General features: G+C 44.6%; 1 protein-coding gene across 12 annotated transcripts; it reads left to right on the top strand.

Moving 5' to 3' along the window:
• Nucleotides 1-9,454: 9,454 nt before the first annotated feature.
• Nucleotides 9,455-23,155, top strand: LOC121141437 (schlafen family member 12-like). 12 transcript variants are annotated; one of them, XM_040749316.1, is made up of 7 exons: nt 9,455-9,553; nt 12,451-12,536; nt 12,725-12,816; nt 16,341-16,520; nt 17,596-18,644; nt 20,167-20,283; nt 21,144-23,155. In XM_040749316.1, the coding sequence occupies exons 3-7, from the start codon at nt 12,761-12,763 to the stop codon at nt 21,686-21,688; spliced, it is 1,947 nt and encodes a 648-aa protein (XP_040605250.1). In that variant the 5' UTR covers nt 9,455-9,553; nt 12,451-12,536; nt 12,725-12,760; the 3' UTR covers nt 21,689-23,155. The 12 variants fall into 12 exon arrangements, with proteins under 12 accessions (XP_040605250.1, XP_040605256.1, XP_040605254.1 ...); XM_040749322.1 differs by having other exon boundaries at nt 12,699-12,816; XM_040749311.1 differs by adding an exon at nt 9,848-10,358 and having other exon boundaries at nt 9,463-9,721; nt 12,451-12,816.
• Nucleotides 23,156-26,012: the final 2,857 nt, after the last annotated feature.

Genomic DNA, 26,012 nt, shown 5'->3' with positions numbered 1-26,012 from the left:
AATACAGATTTGACAGAAATCTGCAAAGCCTTTAAAGGACTGTGAATTGTCTTTTAGATTTTGGAGATCCTATTTTTTCACCTCTCTTGTCATGTGTTATTATTTAACGTTGTATTTCTTTTATTATTATCACTGTATGGGGACACACGTGCCGAGCACACCAGTAGATGTCAGAGGACAACTCCAAGGGCTTTCCTCCCCTGCCACCTCCTTTTTAGCAGGTTCTCTCTTGATTTTTGTTTCCTTGTTTTGAGAAAGACCTCTCTGTGTGTAGCCCTGAGCCTGGAACTCATGTAGATCAGGCTGGCCTCTAGCTCACGGTGATCTGCCCGCCTCTGCCCCCACCGTGATGGGATGAAAGCAGTTCCACCTCACCATGCTCTCTTGGGGTTTTGCTTGGTTTTGTTTTTTCCCCAGCTGTGTTAATTACTCCGGGTCAGCTGACTCTTGAGCTTCCAGAAGTTCTCTGGTCTCTTTCTCCCACCTCACAGGAGGGGGCTGAGATTGCAGGTGGGAACCACCACAGCTATGCTTTTGTGGGTTTCAGGGACCCAGCTCAGGTCATCAGGCTTGTGTGGCAAGAGCTTTTGTCTGCTGAGCTTTTTTACCTTGTGTTCAATGGGATGTTTTGTTATCATACAGAATAGAGGATTTCTTCATGGTATCTTCATATATAAGTTATTGTGTGGCGTTCTCATTTGTTCCCTTTCCCTCCTGTGCCCATCGGTGCCCCCTGTGGCACCACAGCTACTTCTCTTCCTTCCTCCTAGTCCCCTTCTGCACTCTTGTTTCAAGTACTCCCGCACTCTGTCATTTCTTCCTCCTTTCAGCTCGCCTCCTCTCCTCTCAGGATCCTTTATTCAGTTCTATGGCCTACTCAGACACACACACACACACACACACACACACACACACACACATGCATGCATATACAAATATGTTTTGTAAGTCCAATTTCCACATGTTATAGAAAACTTGTATTTGTGTAAATTTGGCTTGTTTTGCTTAATATAGTAAATTACAATTGTATTCCTTTTCTATAAATATCATGATTTCATTCTTCTTTACATTTGCATAAAATTGTACTAGTTGTGTGCACATTGTCTGTATCTGCTTATATATAACAGATTTCAGGCTGGCTCCATCTCCCAGTTCTTGTGAATAGTGAGACATACTGAACCAAACTTGCATCCCTGGAATGAAACCATTTAGTCATTGTGTTCAGTCTTAGTGTACTGTTCAAACTGGTATCCAAGAATTTTACCTGGAATACTCACATCTATCTTCAATGGGGAAATTAGTCTTTAGTTGTTTCAGTATCAAGATAATATTGACTTCATGGAGTAAATTTCTAATATTCCTGATGCAGTCTGATGAGCATTTATGGCAGCTCGTTGTTTTTTTGTTTTGTTTTGTTTTTTTTCGAGACATTGTTTCTCTGTATTGTTTTGGAGGCTGTCCTGGAACTCACTCTGTAGACCAGGATGGCCTCGAACTCACAGAGTTCCGCGTGTATCTGCCTCCCAAGTACTGGGATTAAAGGTGTGTGTCACCAACACCCGGCGGTAGCTGGTTTTTAAATGTTTGATAGAATTTGAAAACGAACCTATCTGGTCCTGGGCTTTTCTCTGCTGGGTGAGTTTTCAGCTTTCTTACTAATATTATTGCTTCAATCTTATTGTGGCAGAACTGTTTAAGGTGTTTGCATCCTCTTGGTTTAATTTTGGCAGGCCTCATGTGTCTAGGATTTTACCTGCTTCTAGATTTCCCAGTTTTATAAAATAGAAGTTTATAAAATATTAAATATAAGTGATGCAGTGATTGTGCCCCATCTGTATTTCACTGAATGCTTTGGTCACTCTCTCTCTTTTTTTGTTACTGTTGTTGTTTTTGGTACAGGGTCTCACTATGTAGCTCTGGCTGTCCTGGAACTCATTATATAGACCAGGCTAGTCTTGAACTCATGGGGCTCCACCTGCTTCTCCCTTCTGAGTGCTGGGATTAAAGATCTGCATCACTATGCCTGAGTTTTACCTCCCCTTTTAACCTGTTTTTTTTTTTTTTTCTTCTCTGTGTGTTTCAGTTAGATTGACTAGGGGGAGATAAATTCTGTTTTTTTATTATACTTTTCATATTACAATTACATCATTTCCTCCTTCCCTTTCTTCCCTCCAAGCCCTCCTTATTGTCAAATTTATGACCTCTTTTTTCATTAATTGTTGTTACATGCATGTATGTATATACATATATATTCCTAAACATCCCTGTTCAGTATGTACAGTGTTACTTGTATGTATGTTTTCAGGGCTGACTATTTTGTATTAGGTAACTAGTTGATGTGCTTGTCCTTGGGGAAGAATGTTTCTTCTCCTCTCAACATTTATTAGTTGCCTATAGTACTTTATGTAGTGTTGAAGCATTTAGGTTTTCTGTTTCTTTCTTTCAAAGAATGAATTCATTGCTTGGTTGATACTTTATAATGTTCTTTTAGTCTCTACTTCGGTTTACCTGCCTTGTTCTTCATTATTTCTTACCATCTACTGCTTCTTGTTTTTTTCTTGAGGTTATTTATTTGAGGTTTTTGATTTCTAACGATAACATTCAAAGCTATAAACTTGCCCCTCAGATGTGCCTTCGTCAGAGCCCACATGTTCGGATAGGTTATATTTTCATTTTCATCTGACTCTAGGGACTTTTTTAGTTTTTTCTCTGATTTCTGTAACAACCCAAGAGTCATTTAGGCATGTTTTGTTCAGTTGTTATACATATCCATAGTTTCTGATTTTTTTTTTTTGAGACAGGATCTCACTGTGTAGCTCTGGCTAAACTTTAACTTGCTATGTACACCAGGCTGGCCTCGAACTCTAGATGTGTAATTTTAAAAAGGGAATCACAGGGGGAATGTGTGTTGGGGCAGCTTCTTTCAGGGTTCTTGAGAGCTGGAGGCTTCAGGCTGCATCGTGGAGGAAGGGGAGGGTGGGTCAAGCTTATGGACTCTTGTTTTCTTGTGGTTTATGATGTGGCTGCATCTGGACCAGACAGAATAGCTGCAGGTTCCCCCTCCTTTGTGTACCAACACCCTCTGCTGCTCACACCTATATTTGCACTCTGTGGACTGGGCAGTCTCTCACCCTTCTGAGGTGGCAAATGTTTGCACTGGGGATGACTCTGGGGTGTTTGGGAGCATGGAAAGAAACCCCAGTACTGTAATCAATGTAGGCAGAGTAGATTTCTTCACTCTTCAGCATTAATCACTCTGCTACAGAAACACAGAAGTGGGCATATCGAACAGCCTTGGAACATCAATGTTCTCCAGGTCTTCAGCAGTACAGGATGGGCTTGTGGTTCCAGTATTTGACCCAGATGCTTCAGACTCTGCACTATTAAATTCTAGTATAATATCAGCAGATATGATTTCTTCCGAGCCACTGAGTGCTGGGCTAGCTCTCTCTCTGTATTGACCTCCCAGCCTGAGCCCAGATTCTATCACTTGCATCTTTGGTTTGTTGGTGCCTGGACTTCCTGTTCTCCATGACTGCCTCTCTGGGTGTTCCATCACCCAGAGGCTATCATAGGCAAAATTAAAATCTGTGAATGTTCCCTGATATTCAGCCCTCACAGTAGCTTTTATAAATCAATTTTCAAGACAATGCCTAGCCACTGTACCCTTCCCCATCACTCATCTGCTGGGGGACCTACTGTCTCCTCAAAGCCTGCAAATGAATGTAAGACTGGTGAGGGCTGTCTGTAAGAAACCAAGCTTCCTTACCAGGCAATTGTCACCTGATATGGTGGCAAGGAATTAAGGATGGGGGCTTTCACAATTTTATTGAGATACACTCTTCAGAAACAGAGTATAGTGGCAAATGCCAGGATTAAATACAATTGTAGTTGCCAGGAGATATGGTCTTGCTTCCATGCTTCCTTGACTACTAAGGGAACATACAGAGAAACACACATCAGCCTGAATACTTCACAGCCTGAGGGAGTGCCTTGGTCTCTCAGGAACTTGAAGGCACGTTGTTAAACCAGGAGACTTGGACTCCAACCTGAAAAACCTGTGATTCATGCCTCTTGAGGGAGCTAGACCAGGACAACTCCATGATTCCTTGTAATCTCACCCCCCCTTTTTTAATTTTATACTATGCAAGTCAATGTTCAAAGCAAATTCTTTGGGCTGTAATGTTTCCCAGTATAGCCAACAAAAAAAAAAAATTCCAGAGACATTCCTATGGACCACAGTTTAGAAGTCCAATTAGAGACAGAAAAATAATGACTAAAAATCTTTATGCAGCAGTGGAAGAGGGTAATTCATCCAACTTCGAATGCTGAATGGTTAACATTTTATCATGTAAGGCCTGAACATCAGCACTCAAATTATCATCTGATCAACTTTACCTGGAGAGCAATATGGTTAGCAGTGTGGGCAACCACAACCTGGGAGTCATGAGGGTAAGCAGGGATGTCATTGTCTTTGCAGCTAACAAAGGGAAGCACAGGAGGACCAGGCACATAAGGCCAAACAGGCTTCAGTAGCTGCAGATGCATTCAACAAAGACAGCTAAGCGAGAAGCATCAACTAGGCAAGCACACCTGAGACGTCATCAATTCTTTCCCCTCAGTCACTAGATTCTTCATCGGAGTCATTGTGGGTAGGGAGACTCTGTTCTTCATGGCTCCGCAACTCCGTCACCCCGTTCACTTTCTTTATTACAGAGTATCTTCTGTAGACACTTTGGAATGTCTTGTCTGTCTTCCACTGGGCTACTCAGTCTTTCAGGTACCCACACTGACTTTCCAGCACCCTGAGGAAAAATCACAAGCAGAGCTTCGACTCCAGTGAAGTTGGTCAGGATCAACATCTCTGCAAAGGACCCTGACCCTGAATTATTTTGGAGGGGCCCAAAAATATTCTGCAGCAGTGAGGCCATCCTTGCCCAACATTTTAAAATATAACATATGTATAACAGCATATAAAATATTGTAACAAGTAGTCATATTATCTTCCTCCCCCTCCTGTATTTTTAAAATAACAAGTTGTTCATTAGCTCTCTCTGTAAAAGATTGACCCTGAGGGTTATATGGGATGCCTGGGATGTAGGTTATGTCAAACTGTTGACAAAACTTTTGAAAAACTGGCAGAACCAGTGAGGAGCAGCATCTAGAGGGGGCAGCTGGGAAAGAGGTGCTAGTGCCTGCGGTCTGTGTGCCCACACACTGTCCAGTTAAGACCCTCGTGCTTCCCCCTCTGTCCCTACTCTCCCTCACCCCACTCCCGCCATCCCTCAGTCCAACACCCCACTCGTGTGACCCCGCCTTCCTCCTTGGTTCAGTTCCAAAGCCAGGAAAAACGAATTCAACTCCAAAGGTCAGGGTGTGGAAGAGACCTCAGATAGGATGCAGCACACTGTTGAATGTCCTGATGAAGTCCAAAGGGCAATGCCCAGGCTCAAGGAAGAAGTCAGCGTGGAGAGCTTGCGGCAGAACAAACTCTGCCCACCATTGTTGAACAAGAGATCAAAAATGATCGCCAGATCTTATTTGTAGGGTAACAAAGTTTGTCAGCCATGCACTAGTGGGTTCAGGATGTTTAGGGGTTGTCCCTTGTGGTGGTTCACACCTTTAATCCTAGCACTCCGGAGGCAGAAACAGGTGGGTCCCTGTGAGTTCAAGGCTAGCCTGGTCTACAAACAGTGGGCTCCAAGACAGCCAGAGAAGTTACAAAGAGAAACCTAGTTTCAAAAAACAAACAAAAATATGTTTAGGGTTTATTTTTGAAAACACTTTCTCCTTTGACACACTTAATTGCAGTATTTAAAGGACACATGTGTGTATGTGTGTATGTGTGTGTGTGTGCGTGCGTGCGTGTGTGTGTGTGTGTGTGTGTGTGTATGTATGTGTGTTGAGGGAGGTGCACAGATGTGTGCACATGCTTATGGAGACCAGAGGCCAACATCAGGTGTCATCCTTTGAGATAGGGTCTCTCTTTGACCTGGAGCTCACCAATCAGGCTAAGCTGGCCAGTGACTGAGTAAGTAGTCTTTCCGTCTCCACTTCCCCAACACTGGAATTACAATCACGGCGTTTTATGTGCGTTTTGGGTATCAACTTCAGGTCTTCCTGTGTGCAAGGCAAGCCTTGGGTGGTCACAATCAACCAGGAGCAGCTCTGCCCTTTCCAGGTTTGAGCTGGTGGAGGACACAGATGGCTTCTCCCCCAGACTTCTTGGTCCAGCTAGTCACAATCAACCAGGAGCAGCCTGTCCCCACAGGCCTGCAATTAGCTGACAGGAACTAGCCACAGAGAGTACGGAGAAGCCAGGGTGGTGGATATAGATGTACCTCAAGGAGTAGAGCGGGACTTGGAGTTTTTGCAGTCTTTCTTGGTTTGGAATGGCTGCGGAGACGCTCTCTTGCTGGGTCTGCGGCCAAAAGGGAAGGTCAGCAGGTTGCTTCTCAGCCTCTCTGAGGTAGCAGAGAATCTAGGTTTTCACCTCAACATCTGACTCCCGAGTCATTATTGGTAAATAGAATGATAGCTACTTGGTTATGAACTCCATTTGTGGCAGAGCAGAGCTGGCGCAGGCAGACTAGAAGTACCACCAGGCCATGACACTGACTGACTGTAGGGCAGCAGGGTTGCAGACCATAGTTACAGTACCAGGAGACTCAGGTGCAGAGGAAAAGCTGACAGAAAGCAGTGGTCCTAGACCCTGAACAGCTGAGGGGGCTGTGTTGATGTCTGTGGCTCCTGTTGCCACAGAGAGCCATGCAGAGGCCTGTCATCTGGGCTTTCACCTGGGGCCATGTTGTGATCAGCGGGCCATGCTGTCAAAGGGGCCATGCCAATCTGAGTGGCCTGCACTGGCACCTGGAGCCATAGTGACATCCTGGACCCTGCTCTCGCCAAGGGCCATGCCTGGGTCAGTGGTTATACGACAGGCAGGGTCTGTATTGATGTCACTGTCCCATAAAGCCACCAAAGTCTACACACCTGTCCACATACCTATGACCATGTTGGTGTCTGAGTGCTTGGCTGCCACAAGGGCAAAGCCTTTTGGAGTGGCCAGAGTTGTCATCTGGGACCATGATATCATCCAGATCAGGGTCTGTGTTGATGTCTGTAGTTCCTGAGACTGTTGAAGGCCATGCCAATGCCAAGAACCTGGCTGCTACTTGGGGACATCTTGGTGTCATAGGGCCTTGCTTCTATAGGGACCACCTGGGATCATGGTGACACCTGGGCCTGGGATGCTACCCAGCCTCTTTTCTGGATCTGCGGTCCTAATATAGCTGGGGTCTGTACTGATGTCTGTGACCCATGTTGCCACCAGAGACTGTACAGATAGGCCACAACCTGTGATGATGAGGGTGTCTGAGGACACCTGATGTTGACTTCTGGTCCCCACAAGCACAGGCACACACGTGCACAACCATGTCCACACACATATGTACACTCTCAACATGCATACACACGCAAAAAAATGTGTTATATTAAATTGTAAGGGTTTCCTTTAAAGAGTGCAAGTAAACATGTCAATAACCCCTAAACATCTTTTATTTGCTTGTTTTTGTTTTTCAAGAGAGAGTTTCTCTGTGTAACAGCTCTGGTTGTCCTGGAACTCATGTTTTGTAGACCAGGCTGGCTATGAACTCACAGAGACCTGACTGCCTCTGCCTCCCAAGTGCTTGGCTTAAAGGCGTGCACCACCACACCAGGCAACCCATAAACATCTTGAACCCACCTATTGTAGTCCTGTGTCCTGGAGATCCTGCAACTATGGTTCTGCAGGACCAGCTCCTTCACTTGTTCCAGAAGTTCACAGATGTGTAGATGCTGGGGTGAGCCAACTTATCTCTGTGGATTTGGCCTGAGTGGTACCTGGGATGGTCAGCCCACCCACTCTCCTGCACCTGTGCCACCAAGGCCAGCTCTCCACACTGCCTGCCCCTGTGAGTGGCAGGATCAGCTCACCTGAGTGACACAGCTGGTCATGGGTGGGGCTAGCTTTCAGGCTCTGCTGCCCAGGAGAGCTGCATAGGACATTTTCTTAACTAGTGATTGATGTGGGAGAGCCCAGCCTCTGCCTCGGCCTCTGACTCCATGTTCCTGCACGGTTTGAGTTTTTGTCCAGGCTTCCTTCAATGCTGACTACAATGTGGAAGAAGTGTAAGCCAAGTAAACCTTTCCTCTAAAACTTGCTTTTTGGTCATGGTGTGTCCATGCAGCAATAGAAACCCTAACTAAGACACATGCTTAGTGTCACATCTATGGGGAAATTCTTATTGAAGCCCACTGGCTGTGGTCTCAGTGGTGGAGTGAGGAGGGTATCATGGGTGGGTGAGGCCATGGCTGTGGGGGTGTGGGACAGACTGACAGGAGCAGGTTTTTGTTAGTTTGTTGAGAGAGAATTTCTCTGTGTAGCCCTGTCTGTCCTGGAACTGGATTTGTAGACCTCACACTCAGAAACCTAAGGTGGCGGCACATGCCTTTAATCCCAGCATTTGGGAGGCAGAGACAGGTGGATCTCTGCGAGTTCAAAGCCAGGCTGGTCTACAGAGCTAGTTTCAGGACAGGCTCCAAGGCTACAGAGAAACCCTGTCTCAAAAAAAAAAAAAAAAAAAAAGAGCTGTATGGTCAGCAGCAGCCCTTCTGACTAGATTGAGATGGATTTCAAAGCAGTTTGAATTCTCATTTCCTTGATAATTAAGCATCATTACTCTCAAAGTCTGCATTGGTCACTTGTGTTTCTGAGAAGGACTACCCTTTAACCTCCACATAATTCCTCCTGCAGAATAAGCTTCACATATGGGATTCTAAGTGTCACTCTGGTACCAAGCTCCATCTGCCTTTTAATGTTTCATGTGCTGGTGCCAAATCCCTTGCTGAATTATTTTGTCAGGAAAAACATCATTATTTTTATTCATGGGGTGGAGAGAGGGGGGGAAGGAGGGAGGGAAGGAAAGGAGAAAGGAGAGAGAGAGAGAGAGAGAGACAGAGAGAGAGACAGAGACAGAGAGAGACAGAGGGAAGGAGGGAGAGGGAGAGAGAGAGCGAAACAGAGAGCGAGAGAAAGAGAGAGAGAGAGAGACAGAGAGAGAGACAGAGAGAGACAGAGAGAGACAGAGAGAGAGACAGAGAGAGAGGACTGATTTTAGGTTGACAGTCTTTTTATCTATACTACCATGAAGAGTGAATTTGCTCCTGCCAGAGGCTTTCTAAGGCAGAGAACTCCTCCTGCAGGCAGAGGTATCCAATCAGGGATGCAGCCCACTAGGCCCCGCCTGCAGTGAGCAGTTCCGCCCACAGTACAGGACGGGCCTGGCAGAAGACAGATGGACAGCTAGACTGCCCAACCCATCCCCAAACCCGCAGTGAGCTCAAACTGTTAGCGCGCCAAAGACCAACAACTGGATAGAAAAACACTCAAGTCCCCCCCCCGTGCCCAATCAAGTAATCCGGAAGACTTAAAAGGCCTGAGTCACACAGTTCCCTGCGACCATCGCCAAACCCACGCGAGAGCCAGGCCTGCTCCTCTAGACCTCACAGGCAGGTAACCAATTCACGTCTGGAACGCCACCCGATCACAGACGCGCAGAATTTGTACCCGAGGCTGAGAGTTCTGGAAGGAAAAGAGTCGTGGCTGTTGGAAGTTCTGCTTTCAAGGAAGCCAGGGGAACCGGAGCGAGAGAACTGAGTTCTTTCTGACAATTTGGAAGCAGTGAGAGCCTGGTGCCATCTTCGAGGGGACCAGGGTGGGATGGGAGGCGGGAGGCACAGGGGACGGCCTGGGAAGAGCTTTTCTCCTCTTGAATGAGTTTTATCCTGTCTCGTGTAATTCATCTAGGCATTTGAATAGATCGGTTGGTAGATGCAGACCGATGGGCAGAGGATGGAGAGCACTGGGAGACAGGACGAGAAGGGGCGAGTAAGAAGGGCGGCAGAGACGAAAAGAGGAACTAAAAATCCCCGGGAACAATCAGAAGCTCAATGAATCTGAAGTTTGGGATTGCCAAAGTTTAGTTTATCAAACACATTCTGAGTTTCAAGTTTCCCGGTATTTAGCAGACTTCCTACTGGTCTCTTGGTTCCCGCGGCTTTGGCAGTGAGCGGAGCAACCATTGGAAAGGAAAAGCGGGACCTCAGTGCAAGCCAGGCAAATGCACTGGACCTGGAATCAGACCAGGCTCAGGGTGCTTAGAGCCCCGCAGCTCCGCAACGCCACCACAGAGGTCTAGCCCGCCAAATCCGGGACCTGGAGGCAAGAGCACTCCAGAAGCCAAGGTGAAACGTGTGTGTCTCTCCTGCCTAAAGGTCCGGGTATTTTATCAGGCTCAGAGGCAAGTTCCTTCAAAAGGGTGAGTGAGAGGGGTTGATCCTGGTGGGTGCTACCCTGACCAGGCCAGCACGGAGGGTGCGGGTTGTGTAGGGGGGGGATGGGGAGCTGAAGAGTGAGGGACAGGGTGGCAGGGGTGAGGGTGGGACCACACCCACTCACGCAATCACGCGTGCGCACACGAAGGGATGACTCCATGGCCAGTCTGAACTTACCTTGGGACAGTGCCTTTCTCCTTGCCCAGCTCTGGGTGCTTGGCAACAGTAAAGGAAAGTTTTGGTCTATAATAGATATGGAACCCTGGGCCTGTCTCCTCTCAGGTGTTGAGTGTGTCTCTACAGACCTGCCCAAGATAAAGTTGCTGGGAAAAAAAACGCCAGTGGTGAATATCACTTATATGAGCAATTTTACCACTTGACCTAGTAATTCAGTTTCTGGAAACCTCTGTAGTGTGCCTATGATAGTGCATTCTTAGACAATATTACCTTTCTTAAAAATGAGTTATGAATTTAGGCCCACCCTCATGTTTTAGTCATAATTCAAATCCCAGAGTCAGACTTCTTTCCCACAAGGTTTTCTTACTTCGAGATTTTATTTCTTTTTTGGGGGGAGGGGATTCTATTTCTTTTCTTTTCCTTTCTTTCTTTTTTTTTTTTTTTCGAGACAGGGTTTCTCGGTATTGTTTGGAGCCTGTCCTGGAACTAGCTCTGTAGACCAGGCTTGGTCTCAAACTCACAGAGATCTACCTGCCTCTGCCTCCCGAGTGCTGGGATTAAAGGCATGCGCCACCAATACCCGGCTGGGGGATCCTATTTCTTAATTGCTGAGATTTAGTTATTTGTTTGTGTATCCTTTCAGGATTCCCACCTCCCCTTCTAATAGATCTTTATATTTATATTCCTGAACCACATCGACTTGTAGATTGAGGAGCTTTATGAAAGAGCCTTTGGGCTAATGAAATCCAGTAGCTGTAGCCTGAAGGACTGATGCACGCCTTTAATGCCAGCACTCAGGATACACAGGCAGGCAGACCTCAGTGAGTTATGGGCCAGACTGATGTAAATATAGTGGCTTAAGGTCAGCCAAGGGGACATAGAAAGACCCCATCTCCAAAAGCATAAATGAAAATAGTAAGAATGAAATATAAATAAATAAAAAATCAGCAGATGTGATTAGTATTCTAAAGAGGCAGTTTGGGTGACGTTTCATCCTTATACATATTACCCTTACCATCCTTCAGTCATCTCCAATCTCAGGTGTCATGGTATCATGAAGCACTTGCATTAATATGATTATGAAATTAAGTAGCAGTTTACAGGAACTGGGGGCATGGTGCAGAGGTTCAGAGCACTTGTTACTCTTGCAGAGGGCCTGGGTTTAGATCCTAGCATGGTGGTTCACCAACATCCCTAACTACAGTGCCAGGGGATCCCTCTTCAGAACTCCAAGGGCACCATGCACATGAGTGGTGCACATACATACATGAAACAAAACACTCATTTAAAGAAGCTGCAGCTTACACGGTTTTGACTGAAGCTGTTAACCATTATTTTACAAACTAATTATGAATGAGATATGATGGCAAGGCAAAACAGAATTCCAAACTTTCCACTTTGGAAAGATGATGGTGAACTCTGCCATGGGAGAAAGAAAGCACATCATGTCGGGAAATGCTCATTCCTTTAGCTGTGGTTTAATGCATGTGCTGCACAAGGGTTCTGTCCTCAACTGTCCACACATCTGGGCAGAGCTTTGTCACTCCTTTTGGGAAGCGGCTGTAAACTGACACCAGCATCTGTCAACCACCATGTTAGAAAAGCATCATAGATGCAGAAGCTTAGCTCAAACATTAACAGATTGATTCTGTCCTAGACGTGACAATAGAGTGATGGGGTGTGTACTTGGGAGGCTGAGGTGAGAGAAGCTTGGAGGCTGGAATTCAGATAACCCTGGCCAGAGAGAGAAGGAAGACAAAGGAACAAAACTGCTTCATTCCCTCTAGGGAAACATTAAACAAACAACAGCAGCAAGAAAATAAACCTAGAACTCATGAAGGTTAAATATTTATCTAGGAGAACCCACATTCAGCACTGAAGGAGCTCTCATCTTTGCAGGGCTCCTGCTCTGGAGGAGGCTATCCAACGTGAAATTCCCTCTCTTGAGCACAAAGGACTTCAAGCAACTCAGATTCCAGCACAAGGTAGGGTGAGCCAGGCTCATACCAGCATCCTGCAGACTCATTTTCTTTCTCATTCTGTCCCCATCCCAGCAATAGGTCCTGGCTATTGATCTGGGATGAATAGGAGTTGGTGATACATCCCATTGTCTCATGTAAACCCTGGAGAGTTTCTATCCCTCCCAGACTCTTTGGCTCTGGCATCTCCACAGCCCTGTCTCCAAAACCACCAGCTGCTGAGGGCCTGGATGCTGCAGGAGTTTGGCGAGAGCAAATGCTTTCATTTTTGTAGGATGGGAAGAGGGTAAGTGTGCTGATTTATTCTTAGTCAGCAACAGAATTCCTGGGACCTGGGTATGACCCTCAGTGCCACAAACATGAAGTCTTACCTTGGTAGCTCCGTGCACTGACAAATTAAGCTTGGTCTAAGTCTGGCTGGTGAGCAGGGGAAGAGGGGTTTGTGTAGACCTCCAGAGCCCCTTGAGGATGCCCCATCCACTTCGAGACCTGACCCTACAGCAGAAACTGAAGAAAGATCTCTACACAGAGAAGAATGAAGTCATATCTCACACTAAAGATACAGGAATCTAGAAAGGGACTAAAGAGATGAATGTCAGATCCCACAGCTGGGGTGCAAAGAGGAGAAGGCCCAGAAGCCCTGATCTCTTCAGGGGTCAAAGACTGGATACAGGGATAGGGGACACATTCACAGTGGATTCACAAATGCAAGAGAGGCATTTAACAAAAAATGTTAATGTCGCTAATTATTGACATGCAAGAAGCACAGTAAAATATGATTTTCTCTTGTAACAATGACTAGTTAATTTATTCCTTTCATCATTATGATTTTCTTAGTATGGATTTTTTGCCTGCATGTATGTATGTATATGATGTTGAGTGCCTGGTGGCTCTGTAGTGATAGAGAGGGTGACAGGTTGCCTTTAACTGGAGTTATGGAAGGCTGAGAGTCATCATGTGGGTTCTGGAAATTGAACCAGGGTCCTCTGGAGGAGCAGCCAGTGCTCTTCACTGCTGAACTGTCCCTTCATCACCATGACTTTTTAAGATGAATTTTATTTTATGTGCTTGTATGGGACTTGAGTCTTCTGCAAGAGCAGCAGGTGCTCATAACCACAGAGCCCCTCTCTGCAGCTCCTGGTCCTGCAATGACTATTGTCAGAAAGATGGAAGATAACTGTCATCAGTGATGTGGAGTAAAGGAATCCTTGCACAGCAAGGGTGAGTGTATGACTGAGATTGGACATCTTAGAAAACCTAGAGGCACCTTAACAACTGAGAAACACTACTATGTTTGTTCAAGTGAAATGGAGTTATTATGCCAGAGAGACACCTGCATGTCCATGGCCATTGCTGCCTTTTTAAAAAAGTCAAAATATGAAATCATGGATAGCTGAGAAACAAAGAATATGTAGTACCCACACAGTGGACTGATATGGAGTCTGAAAAGTACAGACATATAGTCATTTGTGAATGGCATTACCTAATGTAAAACGATCCAGCACAGAAGAGCAAATCCTGCATAAATTCCCTTATATAAGGACTCTAAAGAAACTGCTATGGTGGTAGTAGAAGTTAGGGGAGCAGGCAGCAGGAGGGGGCTTACATGTTGAGCGGTTTAAAATGTTGTCATGTAAGAGGAGCATTGCAGAACAGGGTATCTACAGCAAACAACAGTGTGTTCTACTTTGAAAGCTACCAAAAGTAGACGTCATATTTTGTGTTACCAAGGGTTGAGCCAAAATCATGCTGGGCTCTGCTTTTTACTCTATCTCCAGCCGTCTGATTGCTTTTTATTTAGAGAACAAGTTTTGCTGAGTTTGCCGGCCTTGAATTCTCTCTGCATTCCAAGATTGGCTTTGTACTTGTAAACTTTCTGCCTCAGCCTCCTGGGAACTGGATTATAGGATGAACCATCAGACCTAGCTCAAAAAACATGTGTTTAGTGTTATCAACACAAGAATATCAGCTTCATAGTTTTTTGTATAATGTTATTCACATGTCAATTGACTTAATGTAACTTATGTACGTATTTCATAATGTGTACATATTTCACATGTGTATTCTGCACTCTGAATACATTGCATTTATGTTAGAAAAAAAGAAAGGAAGAATGGAAAGAAGACAGACAGACAAGCATAGATGGATCAATAATTCACAACATAGGCTGCTCTTCTAGAAGACCTGGATTCCATTCCTAGCACCCTCATGGCATCTCACAGCCATTGGTCACTCCACTCAGATATGCTAATGTCATCTTTTGGCTGCCAAAGACGCCAGGGACACATGTGGTTCACACACACACACAGGAAAAAAAAAACACATTTCAAAATGCTTTGAAAAAATTAAAAAAATTCATCTATAATACACACAAGTAGCACACTTAAAATTTTTAAAGAGATAAAAATCTTCAGGGCATAAAAGTGTCCTGAGTGGCCGGGCATTGGTGGCGCACGCCTTTAATCCCAGCACTCGGGAGGCAGAGGCAGGCGGATCTCTGTGAGTTCGAGACCAGCCTGGACTACCAAGCAAGTTCCAGGACAGCCTCCAAAGCCACAGACAAACCCTGTCTCGAAAAACCAAAAAAAAAAAAAAAAAAAAAAAAAAAAACCAAAAACCAAAAAACAACAAAAAAGTGTCCTGAGCATCCAAACTGAGATGGCGACACAGCCCAAGTGACACTCAGGAGCTCAGGTTCGCAGAATCAAATGAGTTCAGTGGGGTTTACCCCACAACAGTGGGCAGGCATGGAGAGTTGCTTTTACTTGATATTGGCCAAGGCACTGACCATCTTACCCTCCCACATGTCTACAGCTCTTCTTGTATAAGGCTGGTCTTTGCTGTCATCTGCATGTGAGTGCCCCCTAGTGTCAGAACAGCAAAGTCAGCTGCAGTTCAAAGCAACCTCCCACAGAAAAGTAGTCTGAGAAAACTGATTTGGTGGCGGTGGTTATGTTTTCTGTTTACATTGGGGCTCTTTCTTATTGATTGGCATTAATTCTGGTGAGCAGAGGGTTTCACTATGTCACTGTCACCCACAAGATGTCCCATGACCCTGGGGATCCCTCTTTACTCTCTTCTCCCCCTCCCACCACTGCTCTTCTCCCCACACAGTCTCCGTTGTACTTTGATGCCTTTAGAAGCTTTGTTCTGCATGGGAGAGTAGACACACAATGTTTGTCTTTCTGCCGCACTTCACTTATGCGATCCTGGGTTCCATCCATCTTCCTGCACTGGTGCATTTATGGCTGAATAAACCCTGAGGACAGAGTGAGGCTGCAGTAAGCTGTTTGTGCATATAGGCCACGTGCTCCTCATGCACTCACCTGCTGATAGGTCTCTTTGCTTCAGTAACTCGGATGTAGTGAAGCGTGTGTGTGTGTGTGTGTGTGTGTGTGTGTGTTTGTGTGTGTGTGAACTTCAGGATGACTTAGATTCTTTAGGTCATATGCCCAAGAGGGCAACTTCTGTGATTTTTATTTTATTAACTGTACTAGGATATTTTTGTATATTCTTGGATAATTTAATATGTGTAACAATGCATCCAGATTACATACACCTCTTTCCCCCTTCTCCATTCCTAGGCCTTTCTTGCCTTTATTTTTTCTCCATTATTAATTAATTAGCTAATTAATTAATTGTGACCTACCAAGTCCAGTGAATGTGGCCTGTTGGACAGAGTGGCCTTGGTAGATTGATCTCCGGCATGTACTGATAGTACAAGGAATGAAAAATATAAAACAAAACAAAGCCCGACATTATGTGGATCGCTATCAGGAAGGCTAACCTGGAGATTGTATTTGTTCCCAGAACCAGAGGTCAGAAAGGAGGTGAGAAGTTATTTGGAGAAATAATGTCTGTAAATTCCCCAATGTGGGTGGAAGATGTAGATCCACGGACAATCACAGAGTCATCTGGTCAAGTCGAGTGTCCAGTGAACATTCTCCAGGGCAGGCAGCATGCCAAGCCAGGACCTTTGAGAGACTCCAAGTATGTAAACTAACTGATTGTCATGTGGGAAGGAACTAGGAAGCTGCTCAGAAGGAAAGTCAGAAGCACAGAGGGGCCCAGGACAGGAACAAAGTGCTCCTAAACAATGACACAATTAAGACTTCACATGATTAGAAAAGACTGTCCTGAGAAAATGAAGAGAGAAAATCTAGACACCAGAACATTCTCCAGCAGTGAGAGTTAGAATGGGAAAGACCTACATTAAAGGACAAAAGGGGCTGTGGTGTGTCTCCTGGAGAACGCTTACCTGACAAACACAAAGGCCTGAGTGTCATCCCAACCACCGTGGGGAATGGAGACCATGGGACATGCTCACACTCAGAGAATCAAGCCAGTCCCAGAAATCCAATCTCAGATACTTCCTGTCAGTTGTGATTCCCAGAGTTTATAGATTATACATCCATAAAACCATGTGTGTGTGTGTAAGACATGAAAGAAGTGGTGAGGTTGATGGGATGGGGACATCAAAGAAAGGTCAGACTGGAGAACATACTTCCTGTGCAGCACATATTTATGTTAAATATCCTTCTGTAGAGGTTGGAGAGCTGGCTCAGTGCTTAAAAAAAGTTGTAGCCCTTGACTTGGGCCAGATTCCCATCACTTATATGGTGGTTCACAACCACCAGTAACTCCAGTCTTGAGGGATTCAACACCCTCTTCTGACTTCCATGACTGCCAGGCATACCTGTGGTGCACATACATACATGGAGGCAAAACACTCACACACATAAAGTATTAAAGCAAGTAAGAGTACACAATTGTATGTGTCCCTTATATAACAGTGTCATGAATGATGAATATACACAAAGAAGTTTGTTAGTTCAAAACTATTAGAAGAGGATCAAATAAAATCATGGCAACGAATTTGAAAATTTAGCAAGCTCAGTAGTTATTGTATTGTGTGCAGAATTGACCCAACAGTCCCTAAACAAAACATCATTCTGACCTTCACGCTTAATCACACAGAGCAGCTCAGGCAGTTGTGCTGTGTTTTGTAAAGCATTGCTGGCTCTCACTGGTTAGGTCTACCGTAATATCTCTGTCTGTTTTACAGGAAGCAATGTCATCAGGGAAACAGAACCAGTGCTTGCAAAATGAGCATCAGCCTTGATCAGGAGACGGACTATGCAGAACTGGTTCTCTCTGTAGGAGAAATCACACTTGGAGAAATGAGTAGGAAGTTAATGAAAGATACTCAACTAAGAAAGAGCCAGGCTCTAATTATCTCACAGGCTGTGTGTACTCTACTGAATTCTGGAGGGGGCGTGGTCAAGGCTCACATTAAGAATTCCAATTACACCTTCACCAGAGATGGAATAGGACTGGAAAGTTCTTTCTGTGACATTCTTCCACTTCTTCCAAAATACCTAGACTATATGCAGATCAAAGACTACTTTTTAATTTTTGTGAAACCATGGATCCCAGATATCTCTGGTCAGCGTGTCCACACCTTGAAAACCAACCTCTACACAAGAAGTGTTTCATCATCACATGAGCTGAAAGGTCCTGAAGCAGTCAAGTTCCTGAAAGGAATGAAGTATTCTAAAGGGAGATCATGTTCAAGACAAAGTTTGCCTGGATTATGTGACTCTGATGAATTACAACCAGAAAGTCCTGTCATGTTTTTTAACATGGAAAAGTTCACCTACAAGGAGACATTCTGTTTCACTAAATCCAAGCATGCTGAAGTTAAAATGTCCCCTAAAAAAAAGATTTTAGAGATCCTCCCTCAAACTGTTTCTGCTTTTGCAAACACTGACGGGGGATATTTGTTCATTGGTTTAGATGGGAAAAAACAACAAATAATTGGTTTTGGAGCAGATGAGAGCGATCTTGTACAGCTAGAGAGCGAAATAGAGGAGTGCATCCGACAGCTGCCTGTCACTCACTTCTGTGAGGAGCAGGAGAAGATCAAGTACACATGCAGATTCATCCAAGTCCACAGACAGGGAGCTGTGTGTTCTTACGTCTGTGCGCTCAGAGTGGAGAGATTCTGCTGTGCTGTGTTCGCTGCAGAGCCTAATTCCTGGCACGTGGAAGGCAGCCTCGTGAAGAGGTTTACTATGGAGGAATGGGTCAGGCTCCAGATGGACACCACACCAGGTTGGTGAAGGGGGATGACAGTCACTTTATTGTTGGGACAGGGGTTTTGAAGATACGTTAGACTGCAGAACATCAAAACTCCTCTTGTCTGAACAGCTAATTTACTGACCTCTGCTAGATACAACCCAGAGTCGACAACCTCCCGTTTCCTTCTGCCCACTTAGGAGATTTCCGACTGTAGCTGCTTTCAGAAATGCTATGAGCTATTTCCTTCACAATGGCCAACTGTGATACAGCCTGCATCTCCAGTGGCCAGGCCTGAAGCAGGAAGAGGAAGGAGCCCAAATTTTAATTCCCCTCCAGGGTGTTCTCATTTCAGACAGGGGTTTATACTGAGATCCCTGCCAAGACACAGGCCATGGGCAAATTGCAGCTCAGGTTTTGCCACAGAACATTGAAAGTGGTCCACAGTCCTGGCTTCCCTGACAGTTCCCTTTCCATCAGAAGGCTGATCAGCAGAGCCTGTCATGGACACTGTCCTATCTTCTTCCTGAACTTTTGCTCATCCACCCAGAGTTGCCTATTAGTTCTCCTTGCCTCTTTCCAGAATATGTCTAGCTTGTTTGCAAACAATGGCTGCTGTAGCCTATTCCCCAGCACTCAGTGCATTGACCTCATTTCTCATTGTCAACTTTTGTGTCAATCATCTTTTACTAGCAGTGATAAATGCTTTAGAAAATCAAGTTATGAAAAGGGAATGTTCATTTGTATGGCCATTTGTCTGTGTTAGCCCACCATATATTCTCTCCATTGTTGAGGTAGTCTCTGCATTTATTTCAAAACCTCACCAGCTAATCTTCCCCGTTGTCCTTTCCTCTTTATTACCATCTGCCCCTCTGCTTAAAACTCCCTCCTTCCTCTCACATTTGTGTACAAAACAGAACCATACACTTTCCTCCAAAGAGAAGAGAATGCTGACCTTTTATCTCCTTTGGAACAGGAAGTCTTAGTGGAAAGAAGCACCAGAAACTATATCATCTGGAAATCAGAGCTTCCTCTTGTCTGCACAAACTCACTTCTTCACCATCCTTCTTTCCTTCCTTCTGGAGTTAACTGATTTTAACTCCAGAACACACTGGGGACATTTCTGAGGTGATAAAGTGCTTGCCTCACGTATAGAAAGCCCTGGCTTTAATTGCCTCCATTTTATAAAATCATAAAACTGGCATGGTGGTGCACTGTGGCCCAAGGTCCACATGGTGGGTTTGTGTCCAACATGGTCTATGTGAATGCCAGCCTCAATTATAAAACACAGGAAGAAAAACAGACCCATGTGATTGTTGATGTACTCCACTACTCTAGTGGACCTTTTGCTCTTATGTTTCTGTAAGTGTAGTTGGAGCACTTCACTATCACCAAACCTTCATTTTGCAAATTGTATTTGACCTCAAAATCTAAACTCAATATCTAATTTCATTTCCTCTCAGGAAAACACAGTTCACCTGAGATATTTAACACAAGTTTCCCTAGTTACTGAACAGTATGACTTGTGGAAAATTAAAAATTACCTTTGTCTTCTCAGGATTTTCCAAGGAAAAAGAGAAACGGACCCTTCAATTAAACATCCCATCACTCAGTCCCTGTAGCTGGTTTCCTCATGATGTTCCAGAAGCTCAGCAGCAGAGAGCTCACCTTTCAGGTAGTGTCACTGTGGCTTCGTAAGTTGGTTGCTGGGACTATGTTCAAGCCTCCTTGCCCCATCAGGATCCATGTTGAAATCTGTCTCCAGGCTTCTTGCAGTGTGAGTGATACTTGTTTCAGGTGCCTAGAGTAACTGTGTCTCAAACAATAACTACCCCACACCACCCTGCCCATGCCAAGCACACACACAGAATAGCACCTGACTTCATGTCATGTTCTGACACAGGAGAACTGTAGACACGATGTACTTCCTCCCCAATGCTAACCAGCCAGGTAGAAGGTGACAGTGTCCATTCAAATTCCTGAACTGGATATGTGACTTTCAAGAATTATGGATTTGCCTGTGGCTGTGATTGCCAATCTGTGCCCACCAGGGAAGCCTGTGGTCCTCCTCTGAGGCATCCTCTCTCCATCCCTGGAGCTCCCGGACTGTGCCCTGCTCTCGCCTTTGCTCTGTGGGTTCTTCCTGTGTCTCCACGCTTTCCTCCTGTCTCATTACCTCTTTGATGCTTCCTGATGCCTGACATTTCTGTGTTCAGCATTAGGTCCATCCTTTGCTCTCCTGAGTCTTCTCATTCATGGAGTTGTCCAGAACAAGCTTCTGATGCACCATGTTATGGAAAAGGTAGGGGTGTGGGTGTTCTGCCACTTCCAAGGCTCCCTCTTGGCAGAGCCTGTGTTTCCAAGTCCCCCTTGCACCAGCCACCCTCCTATTCTTGATTTATTATTGTTTGGTATCCTGTGTGTTCACCTTCTGATGATGCAAGGTGAGGCACTTACTAGCTTCATGGTGATGACTCATACAGGACATTCCTGGAAGTTTTCTGTTTAATTTGCTATGTTTATTTATTTTTCTAGTGGTGTTTAGAAAGGTGACATGCTCTCCAGAAGCCCTCTGCATGGAACAGTTCTCAGAATTTGAGAGATATGAGCAGTTACTTTGGACAGAGCTGGGCTCACTTTGTCAAGGAAAGCTGGTCATCCCTAAGAACTGGACCTTGAGTCCTGGATTGCAGGAGAAGAAGGAAGTCATCTTGGATGTGCTTCATATTTCCCAGGACAGATTCCTAACTCTGCACAGCTTTCTCCTAGGAGATGGAGAGCTGAAAGACGACAGCACTGTTCTGAGGTTAAAGAAGTATTGTAATCAAACTGCACTAACTTTAAAGCAGGTGCTGATAAATTATGGTGGTTATACGGGGAAAATAGGTGTTGTGATAAAGATAATGTACTTGGGTCATAAGGCAGTATGTCTATATGATTCAAGCTCGATAATACGTTACCCCAGAAACTATCATCTGACAACCAAAACAGTAAAGGACTTGGAGAAGACTCTTGTTGATGTCTTAGGGACCGTGTTTGGACATAAAACTATAGTGATCAGTTTACCTCTGAAATTTTAAATTTACAGAATTAGATACCTTAATTTTCAAGGAATGTCCTAGATCATGTTTGAGACTTCTTCACCTGGGAAATGAACTGTGATGCAATTGTATTTCATGTTCTGTAGGCAATAATGTTCTCTCATTCCAAAAATATATGGAAAATGTATCTTTGCGTAACTTCACAGGAATAGAAACGAAATTCTGGGAAAGAGATTGCCCCTTAAAGAATGCAATGATAAAACTGGGCTTTAAAAATGTGTCCCTGATGTGGGGATGTGACCCATGCCTTTAGTTCATAACTTGGAGGAAAACTGGTCATCTCAGTCTACATAGAGAGTTCGTGACCAGCCAGGGCTGTGAAAAGAGACCATGCCTCAAAATAAATACAGAAGTAAATAATAAAAAAGCATAAACTTTTCCTAATCTGCATATCCATCCTTCTGGTGGAGGAAAAGCATGGTGCCTTGAATCATGGAAGACACTCTTCCAAATGAAGTTAGTGAAGAAAATGATAAAAAACGCTCTATAGGTAACATTTTGTCACAGCATTGCTGTTCATCTGCCTGTGTTATTGCTGTTACAGCTGTGCTTTGTATGTGACAAGCCCAGGTAGGCCTTTCCACTTGTCCAAATCACAGAGGCAAGGCCAGAGTATCCAGAAAGTAAATGCAGACTGCTCTCAGCAGCATACAGTAAATACGGGAGGTTTCCAAAAAGGTCAGTGACACATAGAAACCATATAATTGTTCATGCTATTTTGAAGAAAAACAATGTATCTGTGGCTGTAAGACTTCAAAGGGTCAACTTGCCAAGCCAGTACTCTCTCTATGGGGCTACAGTGTATGCTCCAGTTCCCATTTGTAACATTGTTCCCTTTTGGAGTCTTGCTAGTATGGTTTTAAGTGTTCGATATTGCTCATTTATGGTTCGATATGTGTATGTTTTATATTCGAATTTGAGTAATGTTTGAGCTGTAGATTAACACCTGTAACAGCATTGAGTTTATATGTGAATATTGGGCATCAATTTGAAATGTTGCTGTTGCCTTCATAAAGGAAACCATGTCTGCAGTTGGACATCTTCATTTGTTAAACATACAATTTCTCAACATTTGAACCCTAAGGGTGATGATATGTGTAGTAGTACCTGTTGTAACTTTGGATGGAGCTCATCAAAAGGCAAATTGACCATCCTGAGAATTCCTATGACAGGGGCTTTGGACTGGGGCTCGAATACACAAGTCATCCTAAGCCATGTTTTTATCTATTTTTTTGGCCAATACCATTAATTTTTAAAATCAACCTCATTTCTCATCTATTTTTCTTAGATGTGGATCTTTCTGAATACAGTTCTTTTCTCGCACCTTTCTTTGATGACATTTCGTTCTTCTATATGTGAAGTTATACTTAACCAAAATTTGGATGCCAACAAAATGCTCTGTCAGTTTTTCATGTTTCTAAAATAAATGGTCATTTCAAACCATCACCAAAGTCTTTTAAATAATTCTTATTGTTTTCCAGAACAATAGTTCTAGGTTTTAGATGTTTTTGTTACTTAAGATTGTGGTTTTCAGAATTGTGGCTCAGATCTTTGCAGACCAAGGAAGTAAGAGGTATTATCCTCAAGCTACGCCCCAGCCTCCTCCCCCCCGCCCATCTCATGGACCTCTTTCTACGTCCCTGGCCTCCACCCACACTTACTCCCACCTAAATGCACAGGCGTAACTATGAGGCTAAGGTCTGTATTTGAGAGACTGTGTGCTATTTGTCTTTCTGAGCCTGGGCTACCTCACATAGTATTTTCTGTTTCTAGCTGTTGGTTTCCACCACATCAGCAGCCTGCCTCCGCTGCCAAAGCAGTCATGTCATCACCTGTCTCCAGGTGCCTTCCCACCATCTGCTGTGGGACACGTGCACCCCGTACAAGTGCCCACCAGGGTACAGCTCGCTCTGTTGTCTCTTGTCTCTCTTGCCTCTTACTCCTCTCTTCCCCTGCTCTTCTCTTGCCTCTCTTCTTCCTTCTGTCTGTCTGTCTGCCTGTCTCAGGTCCCCACCCCAACACAGCCTTTCACTCTCCGCCTCCCCAGTAAAACTCTGGCGCTAACTCTGTTGCACCTGTTGTGTTTGCTTAGTGGCATAAATTCATAAATTCATTTTTGTTGTTGTTGCTGAAGAAAGTTCCAATGTGAATATGAACCAAATTTTCATCATTCATTTGTCTGCCGAGACTCAGTTTTAGACATTAAATGTGAAAAGTTAATTTTCTGTACTTGTTCTTTTTGTTTTAGAGAGAGAGAGCATAAAGGGGTGAGTCGGGAGTAGGGAGGATCTTGGAGGAACTGGGTAGGGGAAAACATCCAGATCTATTATATGAAAAATTTTCAATAACTTAAAAAAAGATTGCTGTCTTTAGGCATCAGCAGGGACACAGAAAGTGTAGAAGCTGCTTTGTTACAAGGACTCTATGCACAGAAGAAAACCTCCCCTCCCTTCCTCTTCTCCCCTTCCCCTTCCTCCTCCTTCTCCTCCCTCCCCTTCCTTGCCTGCACCTGGAGACCTTGACCCAGGATGTAAGAGGTGAGGGGCAGGGCAGAGAAGAGCAGAGACAGGCTACAGTAGAGGTTCAGAGAGAAGTGAGGAGAGACTGAAAGCAATAGGAGAGCAGAGGCTGGAGAGGGTGGGAGGGACCCTCAGGTTCCCCAGACATAGATGTCTCTCTGCCATCAACCTCAGACAAACAGTGGTCTTATATCACAGAACTTTGGATTCTAACTTATTTGTCACACTCCTGGACTCCCTGAAGCAAAGCTGCATGCTTCCTGCTGTCTCCTAGTGTTTTCCAGCACTTTCATGTTCCTGAGCTGCTCAGTCCTCAGTAGGAAATGGTGCCTCAGGCCTTGAACCTTCCTTGATCCAGCAAACCCAAACTTGTGTCCGGGTCTACAGGTCCACAGGTACACCTGCAGCACCCACTTTCCAACACGTCACAGTTTCAGCTTTTTGAGTTTTTAAACCTTTGAAGTATTAGCTTGCATCTCCTGCGTTGCTAATTATTTATTGGTGTTTCCACAATTATGTTGCAAACATATGTAGATTTACCCAAAATATTCTGATGCCTTTATTAGTTTCTCTAGTGAACCAAATGTGGTATGGCTATGTGTTAACATTTTCTACTGTGGTACAAGAATGTTCCATATAGCAATGCTGTCATATTTTGCTCATCTTTTGCTAGATTTATTTCTTTATTCTTATGTTATTTACTTAATGGTATATGGATACAGATTTGACTGGGTGTTGGTTACACATGCCTTTAATCTTACCACTAAGGAGGTAGAGGCCAGTGGATCTCTGTGAGTTTGAAGCCAGCCTGGTCTACAGAGCGAGTTCCAGGAAAGGCTCCAAAGCAATTCAGGGAAACTCTGTCTTAAAAAAATAAAATGCAAAAACAAACAAAGAAACAAAGGAATACAGATTTGACAGAAATCTGCAAAGCCTTTAAAGGACTGTGAATTGTCTTTTAGATTTTGGAGATCCTATTTTTTTCACCTCTCTTGTCATGTGTTATTATTTAACGTTGTATTTCTTTTTATTATTATCACTGTATGGGGACACACGTGCCGAGCACACCTGTAGATGTCAGAGGACAACTCCAAGGGCTTTCCTCCCCTGCCACCTCCTTTTTAGCAGGTTCTCTCTTGATTTTTGTTTCCTTGTTTTGAGAAAGACCTCTCTGTGTGTAGCCCTGAGCCTGGAACTCATGTAGACCAGGCTGGCCTCTAGCTCACGGTGATCTGCCCGCCTCTGCCCCCACCGTGATGGGATGAAAGCAGTTCCACCTCACCATGCTCTCTTGGGGTTTTGCTTGGTTTTGTTTTTTCCCCAGCTGTGTTAATTACTCCGGGTCAGCTGACTCTTGAGCTTCCAGAAGTTCTCTGGTCTCTTCCTCCCACCTCACAGGAGGGGGCTGAGATTGCAGGTGGGAACCACCACAGCTATGCTTTTGTGGGTTTCAGGGACCCAGCTCAGGTCATCAGGCTTGTGTGGCAAGAGCTTTTGTCTGCTGAGCTTTTTTACCTTGTGTTCAATGGGATGTTTTGTTATCATACAGAATAGAGGATTTCTTCATGGTATCTTCATATATAAGTTATTGTGTGGCGTTCTCATTTGTTCCCTTTCCCTCCTGTGCCCATCGGTGCCCCCTGTGGCACCACAGCTACTTCTCTTCCTTCCTCCTAGTCCCCTTCTGCACTCTTGTTTCAAGTACTCCCGCACTCTGTCATTTCTTCCTCCTTTCAGCTCGCCTCCTCTCCTCTCAGGATCCTTTATTCAGTTCTATGGCCTAC

Source organism: Mesocricetus auratus, unplaced genomic scaffold, assembly GCF_017639785.1.
Source record: "Mesocricetus auratus isolate SY011 unplaced genomic scaffold, BCM_Maur_2.0 Super-Scaffold_100007, whole genome shotgun sequence".
NCBI classification, from domain to species: domain Eukaryota; kingdom Metazoa; phylum Chordata; class Mammalia; order Rodentia; family Cricetidae; genus Mesocricetus; species Mesocricetus auratus.
This window is presented reverse-complemented; position numbering and strand designations above follow the sequence as displayed.

Excerpts from the sequence above, each read along its gene's own strand:
- LOC121141437 (XM_040749316.1), top strand. The coding sequence starts at position 12,761 with ATGCTGCAGGAGTTTGGCGAGAGCAAATGCTTTCATTTTTGTAGGATG. Across the intron at positions 16,521-17,595 it reads GGACCTTTGAGAGACTCCAA|GAAGCAATGTCATCAGGGAA; the intron begins GTATGTAAACTA and ends TCTGTTTTACAG. Across the intron at positions 20,284-21,143 it reads GCAGAGAGCTCACCTTTCAG|TGGTGTTTAGAAAGGTGACA; the intron begins GTAGTGTCACTG and ends TTATTTTTCTAG.